At 38.4% G+C, this 21,437-nt stretch overlaps 1 protein-coding gene across 2 annotated transcripts in view; it reads left to right on the top strand.

The window, feature by feature from the left end:
* The window catches only part of LOC133996598 (uncharacterized), a 28,261-nt gene extending 11,567 nt beyond the window's left edge, over positions 1–16,694 (top strand). For both annotated transcript variants that reach the window (XM_062436216.1, XM_062436208.1), the window contains exons 9-46: positions 50–226; positions 314–345; positions 447–544; positions 715–737; positions 830–851; positions 950–977; positions 1,072–1,156; positions 1,282–1,428; positions 1,507–1,718; positions 1,854–1,957; positions 2,149–2,267; positions 2,407–2,562; positions 3,088–3,302; positions 3,731–3,816; positions 4,601–4,737; positions 4,861–4,986; positions 5,072–5,262; positions 5,906–5,997; positions 6,193–6,320; positions 6,442–6,569; positions 6,925–7,042; positions 7,228–7,446; positions 8,400–8,570; positions 9,083–9,232; positions 9,333–9,385; positions 9,480–9,609; positions 10,039–10,124; positions 10,714–10,843; positions 11,498–11,688; positions 11,924–12,014; positions 12,117–12,246; positions 12,387–12,577; positions 12,893–13,051; positions 13,141–13,277; positions 13,843–13,982; positions 14,070–14,164; positions 14,550–15,093; positions 15,574–16,694. In XM_062436216.1, coding sequence (XP_062292200.1) covers positions 50–226; positions 314–345; positions 447–544; positions 715–737; positions 830–851; positions 950–977; positions 1,072–1,156; positions 1,282–1,428; positions 1,507–1,718; positions 1,854–1,957; positions 2,149–2,267; positions 2,407–2,562; positions 3,088–3,302; positions 3,731–3,816; positions 4,601–4,737; positions 4,861–4,986; positions 5,072–5,262; positions 5,906–5,997; positions 6,193–6,320; positions 6,442–6,569; positions 6,925–7,042; positions 7,228–7,446; positions 8,400–8,570; positions 9,083–9,232; positions 9,333–9,385; positions 9,480–9,609; positions 10,039–10,124; positions 10,714–10,843; positions 11,498–11,688; positions 11,924–12,014; positions 12,117–12,246; positions 12,387–12,577; positions 12,893–13,051; positions 13,141–13,277; positions 13,843–13,982; positions 14,070–14,164; positions 14,550–15,093; positions 15,574–15,671 — 5,139 coding nt within the window. In that variant the 3' untranslated portion in view covers positions 15,672–16,694. The remainder of the gene's footprint in view (positions 1–49; positions 227–313; positions 346–446; positions 545–714; positions 738–829; positions 852–949; positions 978–1,071; positions 1,157–1,281; positions 1,429–1,506; positions 1,719–1,853; positions 1,958–2,148; positions 2,268–2,406; positions 2,563–3,087; positions 3,303–3,730; positions 3,817–4,600; positions 4,738–4,860; positions 4,987–5,071; positions 5,263–5,905; positions 5,998–6,192; positions 6,321–6,441; positions 6,570–6,924; positions 7,043–7,227; positions 7,447–8,399; positions 8,571–9,082; positions 9,233–9,332; positions 9,386–9,479; positions 9,610–10,038; positions 10,125–10,713; positions 10,844–11,497; positions 11,689–11,923; positions 12,015–12,116; positions 12,247–12,386; positions 12,578–12,892; positions 13,052–13,140; positions 13,278–13,842; positions 13,983–14,069; positions 14,165–14,549; positions 15,094–15,573) is intronic.
* Positions 16,695–21,437: the final 4,743 nt, after the last annotated feature.

Here is a 21,437-nt window from a genome sequence, read left to right on the forward strand (position 1 = left end):
ATTCCCAAATAACAGCCACATTCTCTTTCCCTCTCTTCCTTCTTTTTAGCTGGAGGTCCTCCACTTGCTGTCTCCAAAGCAGAGTGCAGAGCTGCTGGTGTTGACTCTTAAAACTCTTCCAGAGAAAGAAGACATCATTAATCTGCTGTTTGATTCCCTGACTCAGCCGTCCCAGGAGAAGAAACTTCCTGAGTTCCTGTCGAGCCTCGTCATGTTCTTTCCGAGGGTAAAAAGATGTTCCCTCTTCAATCATGATTTACTTCATCGTTAACTGCTGTTTCAAAGTAATCATTGTTCTTTTCTGCATTTACAGGGAAATCTTTCCTGTTCAGCATACAAAACACTGTGAGTTCATGTCTAAATATATTCAGTTTCTTGGAGGTTACATAAATCATTATATAAATTACTTCACTGTGATGTTAACACCACATGTTGCTGTGTTACAGGTTTGCCAGACTGGACTTGGCCATGACTACAGTTTCTCCTGATATAGCATCATCCATCACCTACAACAAGATGGACTTATCCAAGCACATACCACCTGGTGAGAGACACCATCCTCAAAATAAATGCAAACATACAAAGAGTATATAAGAATAATCTTTAGTGTAGAAAAACTTTTTGCCACAAGGCACTTAAAGTCAAAGTGAAATGAAAGTTCGAACCTTTTAAAATTCTAAAAGTAATTTGTATTTATTTGTGCTTTCGTTACAGGTTGCATCATATACAATGGAGAGGTAACTATGTTTTTTTGTCTTTTAGTCTGTTATTATTAGTATTGTGTTATGACAACAGACTAATAACTATGTTAATCTCTTTCTCCCCTAAGTGCAAAGTCACCATGATTAATGGTAAGTCTTCTTATTATCTACACTAATCCATTCATAAAATAATGTAACATTATAATCTGACTAATCACAATTAATTCATTTATTGCTGTTTTTCACAGAAACCGACATTTGCATTGGAGTGAACAGGTGAGATTTGTAAAGCAAAATTAAAACCACATGATTTTGAGTTAAACAAAAACCTGTTTTGCTATGAGATTAACATTTGTGATCACATTTACAGCACAATGCTGCAGCGCCACCTTGACAGCGGGAAGATGAATGTACATTTCTGTCACTTTGGTGTTGAGGAATTCGCCTGTGCTGAGGTAAAACACAAAAACATTTTGGATCAACTTACCATCTTAAAACTATCACTCCATATGTGGACCTTCAGTATATTTTCTGATCTTTTTCCATAATTTTCTTGATGTCATTCTTCTCTTCATTACAGCTGTCAGCTTTAAAAGCCGAGGATCTGGCAGAGATTTTAAAGTGTAATCGCACCTTCAACTCCAGCGGCTCCAGACCCGTCTGGAAGCTTCTCCTCTCTAAAGCCTCTCATGTGCTGGATGAATCTCTCGATCTTCTATCCAACATGGTATGAATCACAAATACTCCTCACTTTCTTTTCTCCTGATCAGAACAAGACACCAGATGTTTTTTATTTATTTTGTAGACACTGGACCCCAGAAATCCTGCACTGTCGATGGTTTTGGACTCAATACGAGAAATCAGACTGGACACCTTCAACATGGCCCTCCTCAACGATCCTGCCTTCATCCAGCTGTGGTTCATCCACAGACTTCGCCCGTTCCTTCCTGCTGTTTCCCCCGACTTTCTGTCATGTCTCATCACGAGAGGTTTGAGCTGCAGAACCTACCAACACATGTAAGCAGCTCATACATCCATCTTCAACCAGACTGCTTTGATTTCAGAGCAGATCTGAATCTCACTTTTGTTATGTTGAAATATCATCACACACTGCATTAATCAGATGACCCTTCGACTCATTTTTAACCCCAGTGTGCAGATTTTGAGCCTTTTTAAGCCGCACATGACGGTCCCCATGCAGATGACTGTCTACACACACTTCATGAAGGTTTTCCTGACCAGGAACAACACAGCTGGTACGTTCTTGCATTGTTATCTTAAAGATGTTGGTGGTTGAAGTTACAATGGTTTTGTTTCATTTGTTTTGTGCAAGTATCAAAGTACAAGTTTTCTATTTATTAAATATCAGTTTCTTGCAGGTTTTTTTAAAGCTTACATTGCATATTTTGGTAAAGTTGTGTTTGTTCTGTGTGTCGACGTGTTTCAGACCCGAGCTGCAGCTTACACAGTAACAACAGTGGAATATGGCTGCAGAAGAACTTGGGAGCTTTCTCTGATCTGGTGTCCTTCCACGACATACTGAAGCTCTACTCCGACTTTTCAGCGGTATTCTTTTCGGCGTTGTGTCTCCTGTCGTCATATTTTTTTGTTTATATGATTTTGGTTTACACTCTGTTTTGACTGTTCCTGTTTTTTTGTGTATATTTGTGTGTGTGTGTGTGTGTGTGTGTGTGTGTGTGTGTAGATGGAAGCATTACCACAGCTGACAGTCAGACAGCTGGCTGAGGTGTCCTCCACACCAGGTCAGCTCACCTATGCTGACCAGGTTGACATGGTGACGAAGCACGTCCCCGACAGACTCCTGTCCGCCTTCTTTGATGACTTCTCACCTGCTATCATGGTGAGTGTGCGTCATATTGAACATACAACGACCAAACTTCCTGTTCAAGCCTGGTGTCTCGAGTCCCGATAAATATCTGTAAAACACTAAAATGTGATTTTCAACATTCATGACCAAATTGTCCCCATTTTCACCACAATTGAGATCATGATTATGATAATATACTTGTTTTCAGCACTTGCACTGATGTTTATCATGTTCTGTCCAACTCGTTTTTACCTATAACAATAAAAAAAACAGTAATTGTCCTCCATCCTGATGAAAACAGGTGCGTGCATAAGAGCATACTTGTTTCTGTGTGTGTGTTTGTGTGCATGAACATGTGTTGGGTACTGTTTTGGAGTTCTCAGACAAAATTTGGTATTAGGTTGGTACCAAGAAATTAAATTATAGACAAAGAACATTTATCTACTAATTACTTTTCCTGCAGGTGATTTAACATTTAATGGTGGATGGTGACATGATTGACAGTCACAAAGTCGTTGCATTTATTAATCTCATGTTGTAATCTCTCGTTTTCTGCAGGGTCATGAAAATATGTTCCCCTCTGTGGTGAGGTCAGCCATGTTACAAGTCGTGTTTGATCGTGCCAACCTGTCAGATCACTCTGTGGGTGATTCAGATGTTCTGAGGTGGCTCCACAACCGGCTGCGCCCCCTGCTGGTCGAACTGTCATCAGACCACGTTACGCCGTTCTTCAATATACTGGCAGGAAGAAACTGCAGCATCGAGAAGCAGGGGTATGCTAAAAACTGCTTAAACAGAATCATTGATTACATGTTACTGGAATGAAACCACATCAGTTTTATTTTGATATTCATATCCAATGTTTTTTGGTGTGAGAAGCTTTTTTTGGCTCACATCGAAATCAACCTCCAGGCAATATCACAATAGATGCACTGCTCCATCAAGGTGCAAAAGTTAAAATGATAGAAAATTTAAATAATTAATTAAAAGAAAATTGGGGTTGAGGGAGAGAGAGAGAGAGAGAAGGAGAGAGAGGCACAGTGAAAATCAAGCAACATGTAGCCACTATAATAGAGGATGTTTAACTTGGAGAAACAGTGTGCCTTGACTTTTTTTAGGGGAATATATTCAACCTTTTTTGTACACATTGATTGCTCAACTGTACATCATTGATTGCTTTATTGTGCTTTATCTATTTCAGTGTGGATGACCTGAATGGGACGATCTCAACTCTCAGTTTAAGAACACAGAAAGAAATCCACAATCACATCGTTGAGTCTCTCAAAGGTAAATAAATCACAACAAAAGCAGTAACAAAAACAGTGAACTGCTGTAGTTTTTGTGGAGTGACACTTTACCAAATTATGCATTATTTTAGTCACATCTCTCACGTATCTCTGTAACAAGTACAAGAAGCCATCAGACTATTTAATCCAGTCATATTAATCACATGACAGTTACTGATCTAACAGAGAGGTTTAAAAGTGTCCTATGAAGGTTTTGACCACTAGTAGCCAGATAGTTTTGTTTTTTTTACTCATGAAATAAAAGCTAATTCAGTAAAGTACAGTAAGTTTGGAGCTTACACAGCAGCCTAAAGAGTTTGAATCTTCACTGAGCAATTTATTAGGAACATCTGTGCACTAATGCAATCCTAATGCAATGCTACTCTAATATATCAGCTCTGCCATAAATTTCTACTTTTACAAAGCTTAAATATTTTCATTTCTTTTTGACATTGCCAGAAAGGTGATAATTGTGTAAAAGTGTATTACATACTTACATTTTTAGCATTTTCTTATTTCATTACAAACTCCTCTTTGCCGTTAGAGACTCGGGGGAAGGAGTAACTTAACATAAATACCATGTTTATACCTGTAACACAAATGAAACTAAGGCTTTTTTTTGGTATAATCTTGTACAGACAATTATTTTTTAACATGCATGATAACAGTTAACTGCAAGAAAATGTGCATTGTTTAAATTAACAATAACCCATAACTTCTTATTTACCATCTTTGAAACCAAATCTACCCCTGATGCCAACCTCTTTCATATTCTCCTATCCTAGGACCATCGCCTCTCCGTTGCTATGGTGACAACTTCAACCACAGTTTCTACGGATACCTGAAGAGTTCATTCTTGGGTTTTGAATTCCCAAGACTGACCACCTTCCTGTCCCTCATGCCTCACAACAAAACGCATCAGGTGTGTGTCCAGAAATAAAGCAGACAGCATTGGAAGGTTTCAGTTACTAAGATGTAGGATATGAAGAGTAAATACAAATGCAGCGGAAGAGAATGACTGATCTGATGTTTGCTGTGATTCTAGTTGGTGAACTCCATGCCTCCATCCGATCTTGGGGATTTCCTCCGTCGTCCTGACATTGTCGACAACGATGAACAGCTCTGCGTGATTTACAAAAACTACATGAAGACACAAGTGTTCCTGGAGATGGTATGTCCTGCACAAACTGACACATGCACAGAAATACAAACTTTTTAGTGATGATAATGTATAATCACATGACTGTAAACTACAGGAGGCTCTTCCGGCAGCGGTGCAGCGGCCAACGCTGCCTTGTGTCTGGCCCATCGCGCTCAGTAAATCCAAGAGGTCAGAGGTCAATGCCTGGTTTGACAAAAGCCTCAAAAACTACATGGTCTTCCTCACAAAGAGTCTGCTCAGCTCCAATGCCACACAAGGCGCCTCCTGCGTGGCCTTCCAAAAGCTGTATGTATGCTCTATACACCACTCATGTGAAAAATTGTGTGGTTTTTCTGTAAAGGACGAGTTCCCAATTTTTAATCCGTCTTAAAACAACAGTCAGGTGTCCATATGAGCACTGAAAGAGGTTTTCCTTGCTGTAATCATTCATACTGGCTATTAAAAGATCTCCTTCAAATGTGCTTTCAATGGAAGTGATGGGGGCCAAAATCAACAGTGTGTCAACAGTTATTTTGTGAAAAAATGCATTTAAAAGTTGATGTGAAGTATATGAGGCTTAAGCAGTCTGAGTTAGTCATAACAAGTAGATATCTGACACATTTACAGTCTTTTTTTATCATCAAATTCCCTCTTTGTGTTTCTCTGTTGTGCTGTGGTGGAAGTATAGTAACAAAATGAGGGACTTTGGCACTAAAAAGTCTGTCACGTTGAAATCTGTCTTATTGATTTGGGTCATTTGGTAGATTGAGCTTCATATTAGCTTCACATAAACATTTAAATACATTTTTGCACAGTACGAGGCTTGTGGATTTTGGCTCCCATCACTTATATTAATAATGCCGTATGAAGGAACTCTTGACTTGAACATTTGTGAAAGGGTCTTGTAAGATGTTTGCAAATGTTCTGATTTCACCCTGTTTTGTTTCAGCGTCTTAGTTCTTGGTGTGTACAACTACACTGCTGCAGACTTTGAGAAGCCAGATGTGTTCAACACCAGCATCAGGTCCTACCTCACCTCAGGTCAGACTTCAGACTATAATAACATCTCCAAATTCATGTAATATTTAAAAGATTATGTCTTAATTCAGAAATTCACAGCTGTCAGGAGAACAAAAGGGTGCACCCTGAGAAGAAAACTTTTGAGTCTTAATTGTATTTTTATTTAATCTCAAAGCAAAAAACCTCTACTTTAATAACTTTTGTTTGTCATTGTAGTGACGGTGCCAAAATGCTACAATGAAAGCGTCCCAGAACTAAACTCAACGGCCTGGTTTGTTGAATACATCGGCCCTTTCATGCCTTACCTCACTCTGGAGGATCTTCAGTCATTTGGATCTTCAGAGGTGCGGAATTTAACTACAACTCTGGCATATAAATGAACAAAGAAGCAGTGGAAGATAGTTGAATTCATGATTTACAGACCAACTCGTCAGTGTTAATAACTCCTCTCTTTCCTCTCTTTAGGTTATCCAGGTGTTCACCGTTAACCCCCTGAACATCGCCCTCCTCAACCACAGCGTCTTACCTCTCGACCTCACCAACTACTACACAGAGCTTATATATCGAGAGAACAGCAATTTCAACCCCTTACTGTGAGTCTAAACCTTGAAAGAACTGAGAGTAGGAGCTTATTAAGAAGTTAATATGCATTTTAAAGTTTTTTAAGCCCTTGTTGTTTCTCACCACTTTGTATTAAATTAAATCTGGGACTATTTATTCATATCTTGCATTGCACTGCAGCTGCACTGTAAATTACATCGTCTTTTTCTATTTTACTCTTTTAAATCTTTATATATATTTTTTTCTTTTATCTTCTGTTTCTTTTGTTCCATCTTTATGTTGTTTAAATAAAGCACTTTGAATTGAAATTTGCTATACAAAAGAAACTTGCCTTGCCATATTTGTGTGCTGAACGACTCCCAACTCTCTTGTTCTCTCTTTCTGCAGTCTTCCTCTGTTGTGTCGGTGTGTTGCTCTCGGACCAGCCTTCACTCAGCTGACTCAAGAAGAGAGTATGGTCGTTCTGTACAACCTGACCAATGTCTGCACAGACCTGGACCCACAGGTAATAAACACACTCAAAAACACTTGCCACAGACACATAATTGGCTCCCATTAGCCCAGAAGTGAACATTTTAACAAGTGTCTGATAGTCAAAGGTACACGTTTGCACTAATTCATGAACTAAAGGACCTGCAGCATTTTTTCTTTAATCGTATACTGCAACTGACTTTTTTCTTTTGCGTCTAGATTTCTGCTGCTTTGGCGGGTAACCTTGGTGAAAACATTGATTCCACGGCCATTACTGCCCTCGGCAACGAAAGCACCGGCATTTCCACTGGCCAGCTCAAGGACATCAATCCTCAGGACTTAATTGATTCCCTCGCCACCCTTAGCAATGTGATGGGCTGGAATTACGGTCAGGCCAATGCCATCATCCAGATTCTGATGTCTTCAGGGATGATGCAGGTAGCTTCCGTCTGCCTGTCAGTGTTATTGAATTCATAATTGTCCAAGGTTGTGTCACTGACCACTGACTGGTGGAAGAACTCAGACCCTTTACTTCAGTATAAGTACCAATACAGCAATGCAAAAATACTAAATTACAAGTAAAATTCCTGCATGAAAAATCCCATGTAAGGAAGTACATAAGAATTAACAGCAAAACATACTCAGAGTATTTAATTACTCATTTCTTCCCTCTGACTGATATATTATTATATATGACATCATTAAATTATTAATAGAGCAGCATGTTACTGTTGTAGCTGCTGGAGGTGGAGCTAGTTTACACTACTTTATATACAGGTAGCTAGTTTAGTCCAGTGGTTCCCAACCTAGGGGTGGGGGCCCTCCAAAGGGTCACTAGATAAATCTGAGAGGTTGTGAGAACAAAAGATCACAGTTCTGATACACAAATGTGTTTCCAGTTTTTGGATTTTTTTCATCTAATGTTTCATTTTTGCTGAAATATTGGATCATTTGAACATTTATTGAAATGAAACCATGTGAGAAGTTTAGAGGGAAAAATCACTATTTGGTGGAGCTGTTAACAACTCATAGACATCTGAAATGTGAGTCAGACTACACACTGCTTTTTGTAAGATGTCAAAAGATAAAAAGGTTGGAAACCACTGATTTCAACATTAACAATGTATTTCAAAAGTGTGTTATATTATCACATTGTGTCAAATCTTTATCTGAAAAGTAACTAAAGCTGTCAAATAAACAAAGTGGAGTAGAAAGTATAATATATCCCTCTGAAATGTAGTGTAGCGGAGTAGCATCACATGGAAAGTACAAGTACCTCAACATTGTACTGCGGTACAGCACTTGGGTGAATGTACTTAATTAATACTTTCCACCACAAAAATGAAATTGATCTCATTTGTGTGCTGCTTCCACCATCTTCCTCTCACCAGTTCAACAGCGCGTCATCATTGTTTACGCTGGGCTCTCTTGTTACGGGCGTACCAACGACAACGTTCACCAGCATCAACAGCAGCCAGCTGATTCTCGCAGGCAAAAACCCATCGTTCCTGTTGTACATGGTTACCGCTCCGGTGGTTGTCCAGCAGACCTTTGTTACTCAGGTATGAGTTACATGTATTCTGTTAACAGGATTAGTAGGATAAATGAATGTAAAGTCTTGTTATTTATGAAAGCCCAAAAGTCATAAATGTCTTTCAGAGGGCTTAAAAAAATGTTTTTTTTTAAACATAAAGCAGCCTCTCTGCTTAGAACGGCGATGAATAAAGAAGCTAAATCTTTTAAAGGTTGTACACAGAGAGAAAGTACAGGCAGAGCAACAGTTAACAAAAGTAAAATTAAACCAACATAAGCTCTGTCAAATATAGAAAGCAGATATTCAGATTCTGTAAAGAGAAAATGTGAAAATGAAACAGGTATCTGTCTGCATATGTATGCATTGTATAAAAACCTGTCAAACTGTTTAATGTGAAAGAAACAAACTTGACAGCTGTTTGGTGGATGCTACAGTATCCCATGCCTCAAACACAACAGTCACGTAACACATCAGCTTGTTGGACTGTCCAATTTGTGCAAAACTGGTGAGTTCACATAATTTCCTTTCATCTTCTCTCAGATCGTAGCCACGAACACTAACAGTGAGGTGATCATAGACAACGTTCCTGATGAAATGGCCACTGAGATCCCCCGTTCTCGCCTGCTTGGCTTCTCAAGTAGTACCACCATTATTAAAAAACTCAACAAGAAGAAATGGAAACGGCAGCAGGTAGCGAATCCAGCACTGAAACACACACTTTTGTTCTCAACACACCCGCTGCTTCACTGTATGTCATTACACACTATTTATTTATTCATTTTTATTTTAGGTTTCACTGTTCTTTAATGTGATCGCTGGGCAAAGTGCCACCAAACCAGACGAGTGAGTTTCAAAATTACTTTTCAATGAAGCAACAAAGCAAGAGTTTACACCAAATAACGTGTGTGTGTATGTGTGTGTGTGTGTGTGTTTGCAGATTGTCATCCTCTTTGCTGCAAGGGTTCACCTGTATTGGAGTAAGGACTATAGAAACGGTGCAGATCAAGAAGCTGATCAAAGCTTGTCGGAGGAAACGCACGAGGAAGGTCACACTGGTGGAGACTCAGGTGAGAGTAGGGGAGTGTGTGTGTGTGTGTGTGTGTGTGTGTGTGTGTGTGTGTGTGTGTGTGTGTGTGTGTATACCTGACAGAGAGATGTAGACCAGCAAGCGTTAATTAAGCGTTTTTTTAAGTAAAATCCTGTCAAAGGTTTCCAGGTGTCTAGTTTACATGTAACCATGATTTTTACAGCATTCAAAAGATTATTTTTCAATGTAGTGATGGCCATAACAACACGTTTTCATACAGCTGTTCAAGTGCTGTTAAAACAAGACTTTTAGGTTGTATTTAACATCGCTTTCCAACCAAATAAAGGCGAGTTTTTTTACGTAAACTTTAAGATATCTTTTCACTTACAAATCACCAAATAACCGCTCACTGCAACAGTAAAGGAAACGCTGTATGTTGATTAACGCTTCATGCTTTTTTTACCAACAGCTGACCTGCATGTACAACTACATCAAAAACGATACAAACACCACCAACTTTGAGCTCTACCCTCCAGACATGCTGATGTATTATGAGTGAGTTCAGAATTGATCAGATTCATTTCTGTTGGCTTCAGGTTAAAAACAGGCCGGTATGTAATAGGGTCAGTGAAAAATAAGGGTTGGCAAGATGAGCAATTCAAAAATATCTGAAATAATTGTTTTAAAAGCAGCATCAGATTTGTTAAAATGTAAATTTTGTATTTTTGTTGATTTCGTGTCATTTGAAATTACATTTGCATCATTTTTTTTAAACAAAAGTAAGACTGAATGCTCCTGGAAATGTCAAATGGTGTAACCACAAAATAATTATAAATATTAATTATTTTATCCACCTACAGTGTATTTAAGTGGACTTATACAAAAATATGTACTTTTCCATTTACTTTGATTTACATGATACCCCAGATTAATTTTAATATTTAGAACAATTGTTTCCCATTACCTTTATTTAATATAAAACGTTATAATGTAAGATCATACCAAACTAGTTGATAAGGTGTTTTATTGAGAATTTAGTGTTTTAAAGCAAGTTTACAAATCTTTTATGGTTAAACCACTTAGACATTTTTGCCATAATCCTCCAGATCACTTTTCATTAGTTACTGTCTCTTTCTCTCTACAGTTACTCCTTGGTGCCGCAGGCCAGCTGCAGGTCCTACTTTGAACAGCTGGCAGATGCAGACTTCTGGATCTTCTCTTCTGCTCTCAGATACAAACTGACTGCTCTGTTTGCGAACGCCAGGAGCTGTCTGGTGAGTCTATGAACAATAATCAACAATGTTGAAGTTGAGATTAAATGAAAAATGCTTTTTTTTAACCGTTTAGATCACATCCCTGATTATAGTGTGCACCTCTTCAGCAATATATGCCAAAATAATACATTTCTTTGTATTATTATATAAATAACCAGCGATTTCTTCATGTAAAACAAAATAATAATATCATGAAATCCACCCAATCAATCAATCTTCAGTTTTTAGCAGCACAGAGTTGAGATTCATTATGACATGCCCACTTTTTAACATTCAAATAAAAAACTCTCCCAACATTATGTCCAGCTTGTCTGCCCTGTTTCACTCAGAAATATGTCACAGTATGGAAGTTAGATACTCTCCACATGTTTCATCTGGACTTTAATCCATCCAAGATTAGTCTTGGATCTAGACTACAGTGGGCTAATAAACTAAATTTAAACTGGGTTTCTCAGACATGGTTTGGAATAGTAAGAATATACTGCAATTTGGCCTAGTGTTGACACATGAACTGTTTTTGTAATTGTTAAGTTTCTCCAGGACTGCACATTTGTTACACAACAGTGTAAATCTAATCCAAGTCAGATACTTTGTATTTCTCTTTTAATGTTCTGATGTGTAATTCATCTGTTTTCCATTCTTTATCTTTCTAAGGGTATCACCACCACGAGTTTGACTGAGGATAATATATCGGTTTTGGGAAACATGTGCTGTACTCTGGATGGGTCCTACATCGAGAACTCTGACCCGTCCATCTTGGAAAAACTCAAGAACTGCCCAGACCTCAATAATGATCAGGGTACTGCTGTTCAGTCTCTGCTGCTGAGCGGGAAAACACAGTACGGGTACGTCCACAGCTGCAATACAGTCCTCTACTAAATCAAATAAAACTTTATTTATATATATATATATATATGTACTGTATGTGTACTGTACTGTACTGAAATAAATCCCCCATTTTTCTCTTTTTATTTTATATTTTTCTTTCCAAAAGTCATTCACTGACCAGCAGAAATATAGGTTCTTGTCTAAGATTGATCATTTATTAACATCTTATACTTTGTGTTTTTCCGTCATCAGAGTCTCATCAACATGGACTTTGCAAACTTTGAAGGACCTCGATATGTTACCGATGTATTTGAAAACAGCCTTCTATGATGAATTCGACAAAGTGAGTAACAAAGGAACGTGTGCATGTCTTCATTTAATGGACGAGGTGACGTCATCTGTAGGTGTTTGACTCATTTTTGTTTCTTCTTTAAACGTTACGCAGAGAACGAAGCGGACATTCATGAGGTACTTCATGAAGGTTCTCAGGAGGAACAGAGTGAGCAGATACAAGAAGAGGCGGTTGAGACGTCAAATTAGAGCATCAATTAAAAAGAAGTCAAAGCGATCTATAGGTTAGTCTCTCTCGCTCTCTTTCTCTGTTATTATCTCTGCTCATTTAGTAATTTCCACAGGTGTAAAGTATGTTTTCATCAACCACTAGTCCCTCGCTGTAACTCGTAACTCCTCTCTATGACTCTTCTCTCTGTTTTAGTAAACGAGTGCACCGTAGGAAATATCACCCAGGTGACAGTCAGTGATGAGGCGTTCCCCTTCGACTACGACGAAGTCAACCAGTTTGACTACTGCCTGAGTGCCACGGTCGTTAAAGATAACTTGGCTTCCATCACTGAGAAGGTGGACGAGGAGGAGTATCTAAAGATTGTTCTCACCAAGCTGCAAGAGGTGGGTGAAAGCAGCCTGTGTGTTTGGTTTGTAGGAGCTTTTTTAAACTGTGCTTACTCACTAAGTTTAAAAATAATAATTAAAATCAATAAATAAATGAATAATGGAAATAGAATGAGTACCTTGGATAAAAGCATAAAGACAAAAAATGAAACAATAATCTGGTTGAGTATAGTTTTGAAAAATATCTGCGATTTTGAGTGGCTAATTCGCATTTTTTCTCCTTTTCTATGGAATCTTTAATAAATTAACTGACTCTAGATTTAGATTTTCTGGCCTTTTCTGGTCTTCTCACTGATTCTCACATATTTACAGGCGTACTCAGGCAGCTCAGTCCCAGAGGATCAGGTTCAACTCTTAGGAGCAGCGTCCCGCCAGGCCACCGTCAATGACATCAATCTGTGGACTATCACCAAGATCGACACGCTCTCTGCTTTGATGGACTCGTCCAATGGAGAGTGGGACCCGAGCCTGGTATGGAAAACAAGTGAAGTGTGTTGAGCGTGTTGTAAGTTCTGTATACTCTTGTTTGTTCTCATCAAAGCACGTTTCTCCTCATCCAGGCAAAGGCCGTCATCTCCAAGTATCTGAGTACAGAAGGGAACAAACTAGGCAGCGCAGAGATCAACACCATCGGAGGAGTCAACCTGTGTTCCCTGGACGCCGACGTCCTGAAGAATATTTCCCAAGAAAGCCTGAAGTAAGAAGATTGTGTTTGTGTGTGTGTCCAAACAGTGTTTAATGCCTGCTGACATTTCAACTGACTGTTCATATACTGAAGTTATAAGGGCTTCATGTAGGTTACGCCATTGCATATGTTGATGTGGGTGAAGTCGGGCTTGTTTAACCAAAAAAACCTAACAAATAACAAATTATGATTAAACTGGTTATGCTTTGTTAACAATACTACAAAGCAATTACAATTCTATGAAAACTGCTACATGATTAATGCATTTGTGAACTATTCCTACAGTTATAACCCGACCAATACTGAATTAGTGTTTTTTTCCAACATAAAACTCATATCATAGACAATCAATCTTGATCATTTCTAAATTATTTCAAATCTATTTTGGCATTTCTGATTTCCCTGTTACTAATTTATTTATTGTTGCTTATTTCTTATTTCTTTTTACTTATTAGCCAGCATATTATTAGCTGCTCAGCTCTGTGTTGAAGTTTCAAAAAGTGCACTTGTCTTTTCACTTGTTGGAGTGTTTGGTCTTCCCATCTCATACCTGGATGTGTTTTTGTAACTCCTGCAGAGATGCCGATGCCCTGACAGTGTCCAACTGCACCCTGGAGAAAAAGAAAGAACTGTTCAGCATCGCCCAACTAGCATTTGCCGACGACACCCGCTCAACTGTCTCCCAGTCCTCCTACCAGCTCACAGAACCGTACCTCGGTAGGCAAACAGACACAAACATGAATACATTTACACTGCATGCAGATAAACTTCAGCTTAACTCACTGTTTTTTTTACCGCTTGCAGGGGGCGCAACAAATGACTATGTCAGAAGTTTGGTGGCCTCCGACGTCAACATGGAAATGGATACTTTCACCAGTCTAGATGAGACTGTTGTACAGGTCAGTGGAGCACGTGTGTCAAATTAAAACCTCCAGTTGATGCTGTCTCACTATTTAGATGGGAGGCAGGAGTTGATTTAAGAATTAAATTACTTATAAACTACTATAATACTTATCGATTACAGGTATCATTTGATTTTTCGATATTACTTGACATCGATTTATTTTGGTCGAGACCTTAAAGGTATCGAGTACCGATACCCAGCTCTACTTATAAAGTGCTCTGTTTCTGTAGCTAGTGGCAGACAAAACGCTGCTACCTGTATGCTTAGTTAGGGCTGTGTCTCACTGGTGTTGATCAGTTTTTATGTTGTGTTTGATTTTTTCTTTTAATGTGTTTTTATTCGCACATGAGTGTAATATTTATTTGCTCTGCTCTCTCTAGAGCCTCAGTGTTAGTGAGGTTAAAAATCTTCTTGGCACCAATCTGCCAGAGTTGAAGTCCTATGAAAACGAAACAGTGGTACAGAACTGGATCACCAGCAGGTTACAGACAGACCTTAACGACCTGGGGCTGGGGCTGACAGGGGGCAGGGATGGCACGGCCTCCACCAGCGCTCCTGCCTCTACCAAGGCTCCTGCCTCTCCTGCCTCCACCAAGGCTCCTGCCTCTCCTGCCTCCACCAAGGTTCCTGCCTCTCCTGCCTCCACCAAGGTTCCTGCCTCTCCTGCCTCCACCAAGGCTCCTGCCTCTCCTGCCTCTACCAAGGCTCCTGCCTCTCCTGCCTCTACCAAGGCTCCTGCCTCTCCTGCCTCTACCAAGGCTCCTGCCTCTCCTGCCTCTACCAAGGTTCCTGCCTCTCCTGCCTCCACCAAGGCTCCTGCTTCCACCAAGGCTCCTGCCTCCACCGCCGCTCCTGCCTCCACAGCCGCTCCTAAAACCACTGGCTCCTCAAAATCAACAGCAGCGGGATCTACTACCACCAAGGGTGAGTACTGGAAAAGTTTTGTGACAAAATAACTTAAGAAACAATTGACAGTCTGCTATAACCCTCCCCCGAACAGTCATTGTCCAATCATAGCTCAGCAATTCATAACTCAACACATCAGGCCTGTCAAACTTTGGATTTTGCAGCATATTGAAGTGGTGTGCAGAAACATTATTTTAAAAAGTTGTAAATCTGTCGCCAGTATCATTGTAAATTAAGTGTCTGGTTAACATGGAAAGACAGGTGTTGCAACCATAACTAAGGAGGATGGTTTTCTTAATAGCCACTAGATGGCAGAAATGTTCACACATTGGGAAGCAGCTTTCACGCATTAGCTTCAGAATAACATCTCACTCTTCCAGTAAAGACACTCCAATCCTACTCGGACATTAGATCAATACATTGTAAATTTGATAAGTTATTCTCAATCAAGGGAAAATACAGTGTTCCTCATCTCTAATGTAAATTTTTCTGTTTCAGGTAACAATGGCGCCCGCCTCCGAGCGGACCAGGCAGGCTTGTCCTTCCTCGTTGTCCTCGCATTCCTCGTCACCTCTCAGCACTTTGTAGTCCTGTAGGAACAGGACTCTGCTGCACATGGCTGATAATTTAATTGGTTACAAACTACACTGTATTGCTTACTTCTACATGTACACCATATTTCATGTGCAATAATAACATTAGATGTAAATAATGTATTTTGGATTACTTAGTCCTTAAAGTCAGAAATGTGTACACACAGACGCCTACTCATTTTAAACTGCATTTATTTTGCTTTACTTTTTCTTTTTGTCTTGATGGTTTGATTAACTGATTTGTTAAAAGATTTATTTTATTAGTTTATTGAAAAATGAAGGTTTAATTGAAGAATGAAGGTGAAAGTTCATATCTATTTTTATGATGCTGTAAATTCTTTGTATCCCTATGAAGCACTTATTGTATTTAAGTACCCATAATCATCAGTTGATCCATATTAAATGGTGTGCAGGGGCCACTTCATTTCATCTATGAAGTAACACATTATAAATGGAAATTATTGCTATATGTTGGAGTAAGTCTGATATTTAAACTACATTACGTAACACCTTATGTCTCTAGTCCAGGGTGTCGAACTCATTTTTGTTCAAGGGCCATGTACAGCCCAATTTGATCTCAAGTGGGCCAGAAAAGTAAAACCATTAACCTATAAATAATATATATGTAATGTATTTTTACTATAATAAACCATCTATTTACAAAGCAGATGAACAGCCTGAGATGCCTTAAGAAAAATTAATAATAGGTCTTTTACAGATTATTTTGCACAAAAACTGCTGATTGACAACATTTTGCACAATGTTAAATATATGAATGGTTTAAATATGACCATGATATGTATTCATTGATTTTTTTCAGACATTTGTATTCTGGTCAGGGTGGAAAAACCTCTAGCAGTATTTTACATGAAATATGCTCTGAAATATACAGTTTAACTTGCTCCTGAAAACTGACATCATACTTTGCAAAGTTATCCAATGGGCCAGATTAGACCCCTTTGCAGGCTGGTTCTGGCCTACGGGCCGTATGTTGCTCTAGTCTAACTTTGTGAATAAGACACAGTACAAAAGTGACAACATTTATTAATGTAAAATGTTGGCCCTTGTCACCCCAATAGAAGAAAACCCTGCAATTTAAATATTTCCAGTAAATGCTACTTTATAGCTGTCTACCCCACTTCATTTATTTGACAGCTTTACTTATTTTTCTCAGCTGAAGATTTGACACAATGGATAATATGACAAGCTTTTAAAATACAACACATGAAACCAGCGGCTTCCAAACTTTTTGTCCTTTGATGTCTTACAAAAAGCAGTGTGTAGTCGGGGTCACATTACAGATGTCTATGAGTTGTTAACAGCTCCACCAAATAGTGATTTTTTTCCCTCCTTAACTTTTCACATGGTTTCATTTCAATACGTTTTCAAATTATCCCATTAATTACCCCTCAGATTTATCTGGTGGCCCTTTGGAGGGGCCCCACTCCTTAGTTGGGAACCACTGGACTAAACTAGCTACATCAAGCTGCTGAATACTTTTACTTTAGTAGGAGTTTTCATGCAGGACTTTTACTTGTAATGGAGTACTTTTACATTGCTGTGGTAGTATTTTTTCCACAATTGGTAGCATTTTAGCTTTTAGCTTTGTAATGAATCTGGTTCAAACTCAGGCCGCTGCAGTGAGCCTTGATGCGTTTTATATTCAACCAGTTGAGCCACTGGGTTGCCCCCAGCAGCAGTTATGTGAGTCCAGTCAAAAACTGCCTTTAATGTTCTTCAGACAAATCTGCATAAATTCAAGCTTGTACTGAATAGTGAATGCTGCACAAATACAGTCTTACCTTGAACAAGAACAACATGAGATCAATAGCAAATGCATATTATAAATCATTGCACACTGATCAAAGCTCATCCACTACTTGGTCAGTTTATTCATGTTTTTAAGGGTGTTAAGGGAGAACACTTTAAGGAGGTTACAGTATTTATTCTTTACATTAACATCAACAACTAATTTAAGTCAATATAATCATCAGGAATGTAAAAGTAGGTTTAAGCTTTAACTTTCTCCAGTATAACTTTGTGAAGCTCTTGCAACTGAATAAGAGACACAAGCTGGTATATAACAGTGTCAGTGAATACTTCTATTACTTCTATTACTCTCAGATTCAATATAACTAAGTTTAGCAATTTTTCCAGATTCAACACTGGTTAATTCATTCTCCTGGAGGCGGAAACGCTGTTGTCTGCAGTGTGGTGAACTGATGAACCCTGGGAAGGACACCATATCAATTACAAGCGTTTATACACGCCAAGTACAGTCTTGCAGGTAGGACAGGTGTGCTTTGCATCTTTCAGTCGGTTCACACAGAATGGGATGAGACAGCAACCTAAAACAAAGCTGGAGAGGAGAGCAACGAAAGTCAGGAGCTCATCTATAATGTTAAATATTATATTCTTTCATCAATTATCAAAGCATTTTTTTAAATTAAAAAAATTGTTATGCCTTTCACACGCCAATTTCTTATGGTCACACAAGCATTTATAACCAAACACAATTGAATCAGTTACCTATTGTTAGTTTCAGATATTTTTTTAAAACCACACTAGGATCTATATATCTACTGAGCTGTTCCTACTTATTGGTCCAAAGTGAAATATCTAGACAGTTATTGAATTTACCGCCATAAAATCTGTTAACCGATATTCACATTCAGATATTGTTAATTTGTACTTTAACCAGTACAATGGTTTGTATTTTAACTTGCACTTTATTAGGCCTTATAGAATCTTATAACATATTCTATCTATCTATCTATCTATCTATCTATCTATCTATCTATCTATCTATCTATCTATCTATCTATCTATCTATCTATCTATCTATCCATCTACCTACAAGAGGATGATTAATATCTTTGGGGTGGTCGCCCCCTGAAGCCACTGACAGGTCAAAAATGTCACTTGTCAGATAGTTAAAAACAGATAACCAAAATCCTGTCAACGTCACATAGTGTGCCAACATGCTAATGCTGGAAAACCCCCAGTTAGGCTATTCTGTCCTGTTCACACATTATTTCCATAGATTTCAAGATATCAACAATACTACACTTGTAGTCACACCAGAAAAACAGAAATCAAATCTATATTACCTGTTTTAAATGTGTTACATATGTATTATGTGTTGGTGCACTACAGTGTATGGGAAGTTTCATGGGGGATTATTGTCATTGCAAAAATGCCATTATCAGCCAGCAGGGGGCCCCCTTTCCCAAGTTTTCTTTGGGGGCTCCAAACATTTGTTTGGTTTGTCTGTCCTGTCGGAGGGACCGTGGCTCTGACCTATAGATCCAATCTAACATTTTTGATAAGTTTGAACAACTTTAATAATTTTGTCTCTTTTTCATCCACTCAACAAAGTGTTCAAGAATATTAAAATGGGGTAAATAAGGCTTCATTTCATACCCGCAGAAGAAAAGGCCTCCACAGAAAAGGTAGGTGATTAAACCAGAGGAGTAATCCACCTTGGAGAGGACTGTCTGATGGCATTTAGGACAGGCGATCTGAACCGGATTGTCTCCTAACGGGCCGACTGTCACTAGACCACATGAGGATGGAGAGACGACAGAGAGGTGAATAGCATTAGATTACCAGTAATGTGACAGGAAATTAAAGTGATGTTACTTTAACAGAGAAGTCCACGGGTCTAAATGTTTTCTGATGTGACTGAGCTGCTCCAAATCACAAACACACAGTACAGACTCACCAACAGTTGCTTGTGCAGTTGCCATCGTTCCTGTAAACAATTCATAGCAGGTCAAATATTAGTAAAACATTTCATATTAGTATCAAATCATTCATGATCATTACATGATACACAAAAACTACATTTATACTTATACTTTACTTTTTTATGGTAACTTTTGACATATTTTGGTGATCACAAATCTTATCCAGTGAAATGTTGATTTTTTATTATTTAGCAACCTGACCCCTCTTTACACCTTAATATATGTAAAATACATCATATTTATTGTAGTTAGGTTGTTTTATGTATAAAATAGTTTGAAGTTGTATAAGTAACCCTTATGTATTCAATTTTAATCATCACTCATCACAATCAATCAGGAAACACACAGTTTGTCTCTGGCATTGATATTTACGGATATATAAGGTAATGCACTTAAATTCACAACGTGACAACAAATCTAAAAAAAAAACCCTCTAAATGAACAGTAACTTATCTAAATGATTTAAATGAGTACTCACAGTTGTAGAAGAAAATTAATACTGCAGTTGGTACAGTTTTCACACAGCTTTCTGCAGCGATACACCTTCCCCTGCCAACCTCGTTTTTCTTCCCACAGCAGTCATGAGATTCGTCTCACTGACCCAACCCTCTCACAAAACCCTCTGATTGAGAAAATAGTCTAACACGAACAACCGCCCTACTATTTCCCAGATTTGTGCATGAGAGAAACTCGCAGCTGGATTTTTCCCCAGATGTTAACCCAACCTTTTAATGTCCTTTTTTGTGGGAGATGCAGTGGAAAAAAATGAATGGGGATTTGCATTGTATAGTCTACATTGTTAAAATCTAGGTGCATATTTGTTGATTTTAACTCTGGTGTTTCTACTTTAACACCTCTTTTTGTGTACCATGGCCTACTAGAGTAATGTGATTTCAGTGCACATTTGTAGATTTACATAAATGTGATAACAGATGATGCTCAAATGAAAAAAATAACCTACTTTCTTGAATGGGAATGATTTTATTCTTAAAATCACCATCAGAACCACCACATGTATCATCAAAGGAAATAATTACAGCTGTTGTCTTCTGTCTTCTGTGCTGCCTCAGATTAAGGCAGATAATCCCACACCCCCCCCACAAAAAAATCACATTTTTTTAATTAAAAGAAACGAGTAAAGAAGAGCATAATGTGGACCGTGTGTTTTTTAAGGTGTAAAATGACCTGGTTTACTGCAAAACATCTCTGTTGCTAGGAGACGTGCAGTGTATGAAACTAACTAAAGACAAATAAGCGTCCATTCAGACTGAAATTAATAGCACATGCTCCCGCTGCTGCAAATTAGATTAAATTAAGTTTAACTCTTTGGTACCTCACACAGTGCCAGTCTGTTATCAGCCTGCATTATCCTAAACGTATTTAAAAAAATAAAAATAAAAAAATCTGGGTTTTTTTGGGGGGTGTTATGTTGGGCTAGTGGTCTAAAAAGACATACCACATAATGATAAATCCCCCAGGTCTGAATATGGATGAGGAGTTTCCCTCTTTACTACATTTCCTGTCCCTCTCTTTTTTCTGTGTTGCATCTAAAAGTAAAATATTGGTACAACTTTACAATAGAGCACGACTGATATATATCGGTATCGGCATCAGCCCCAAGAGTCCAGTATCAGTCAGGCCCTACTTTACAATAAGGGTCCCTTTGTAAAATAGTTATTAATGAGATTGTAAACACTTTATAAACCATTAATTAACAGTTGTAAATTAGTTATAACCTAAATACCCCACCTCAATGTGGGGTCATTATCTGCATTTTTATCCATCTGGGTTAAATAAACTGACTGATCTTTGTCAGTCAGCTAGGGATGTGACGAGATCTTGTGTCACGAGCGCTGTCTCGTGAAACGGTATTCAGTGGGCGGTATGGAGCGCGCGCACATGTTGATGATTACAAAGGGGGTTACATCTGAAGTCAAACCTTTATGATTTTACTCAGGAGTAGGGTTTTTTACTCATTTTTTAATATTTAACATGTTACTAAATACATATATTGATATGG

This window comes from Scomber scombrus, chromosome 2 (genome assembly GCF_963691925.1).
Source record: "Scomber scombrus chromosome 2, fScoSco1.1, whole genome shotgun sequence".
NCBI classification, from domain to species: Eukaryota; Metazoa; Chordata; class Actinopteri; order Scombriformes; family Scombridae; genus Scomber; species Scomber scombrus.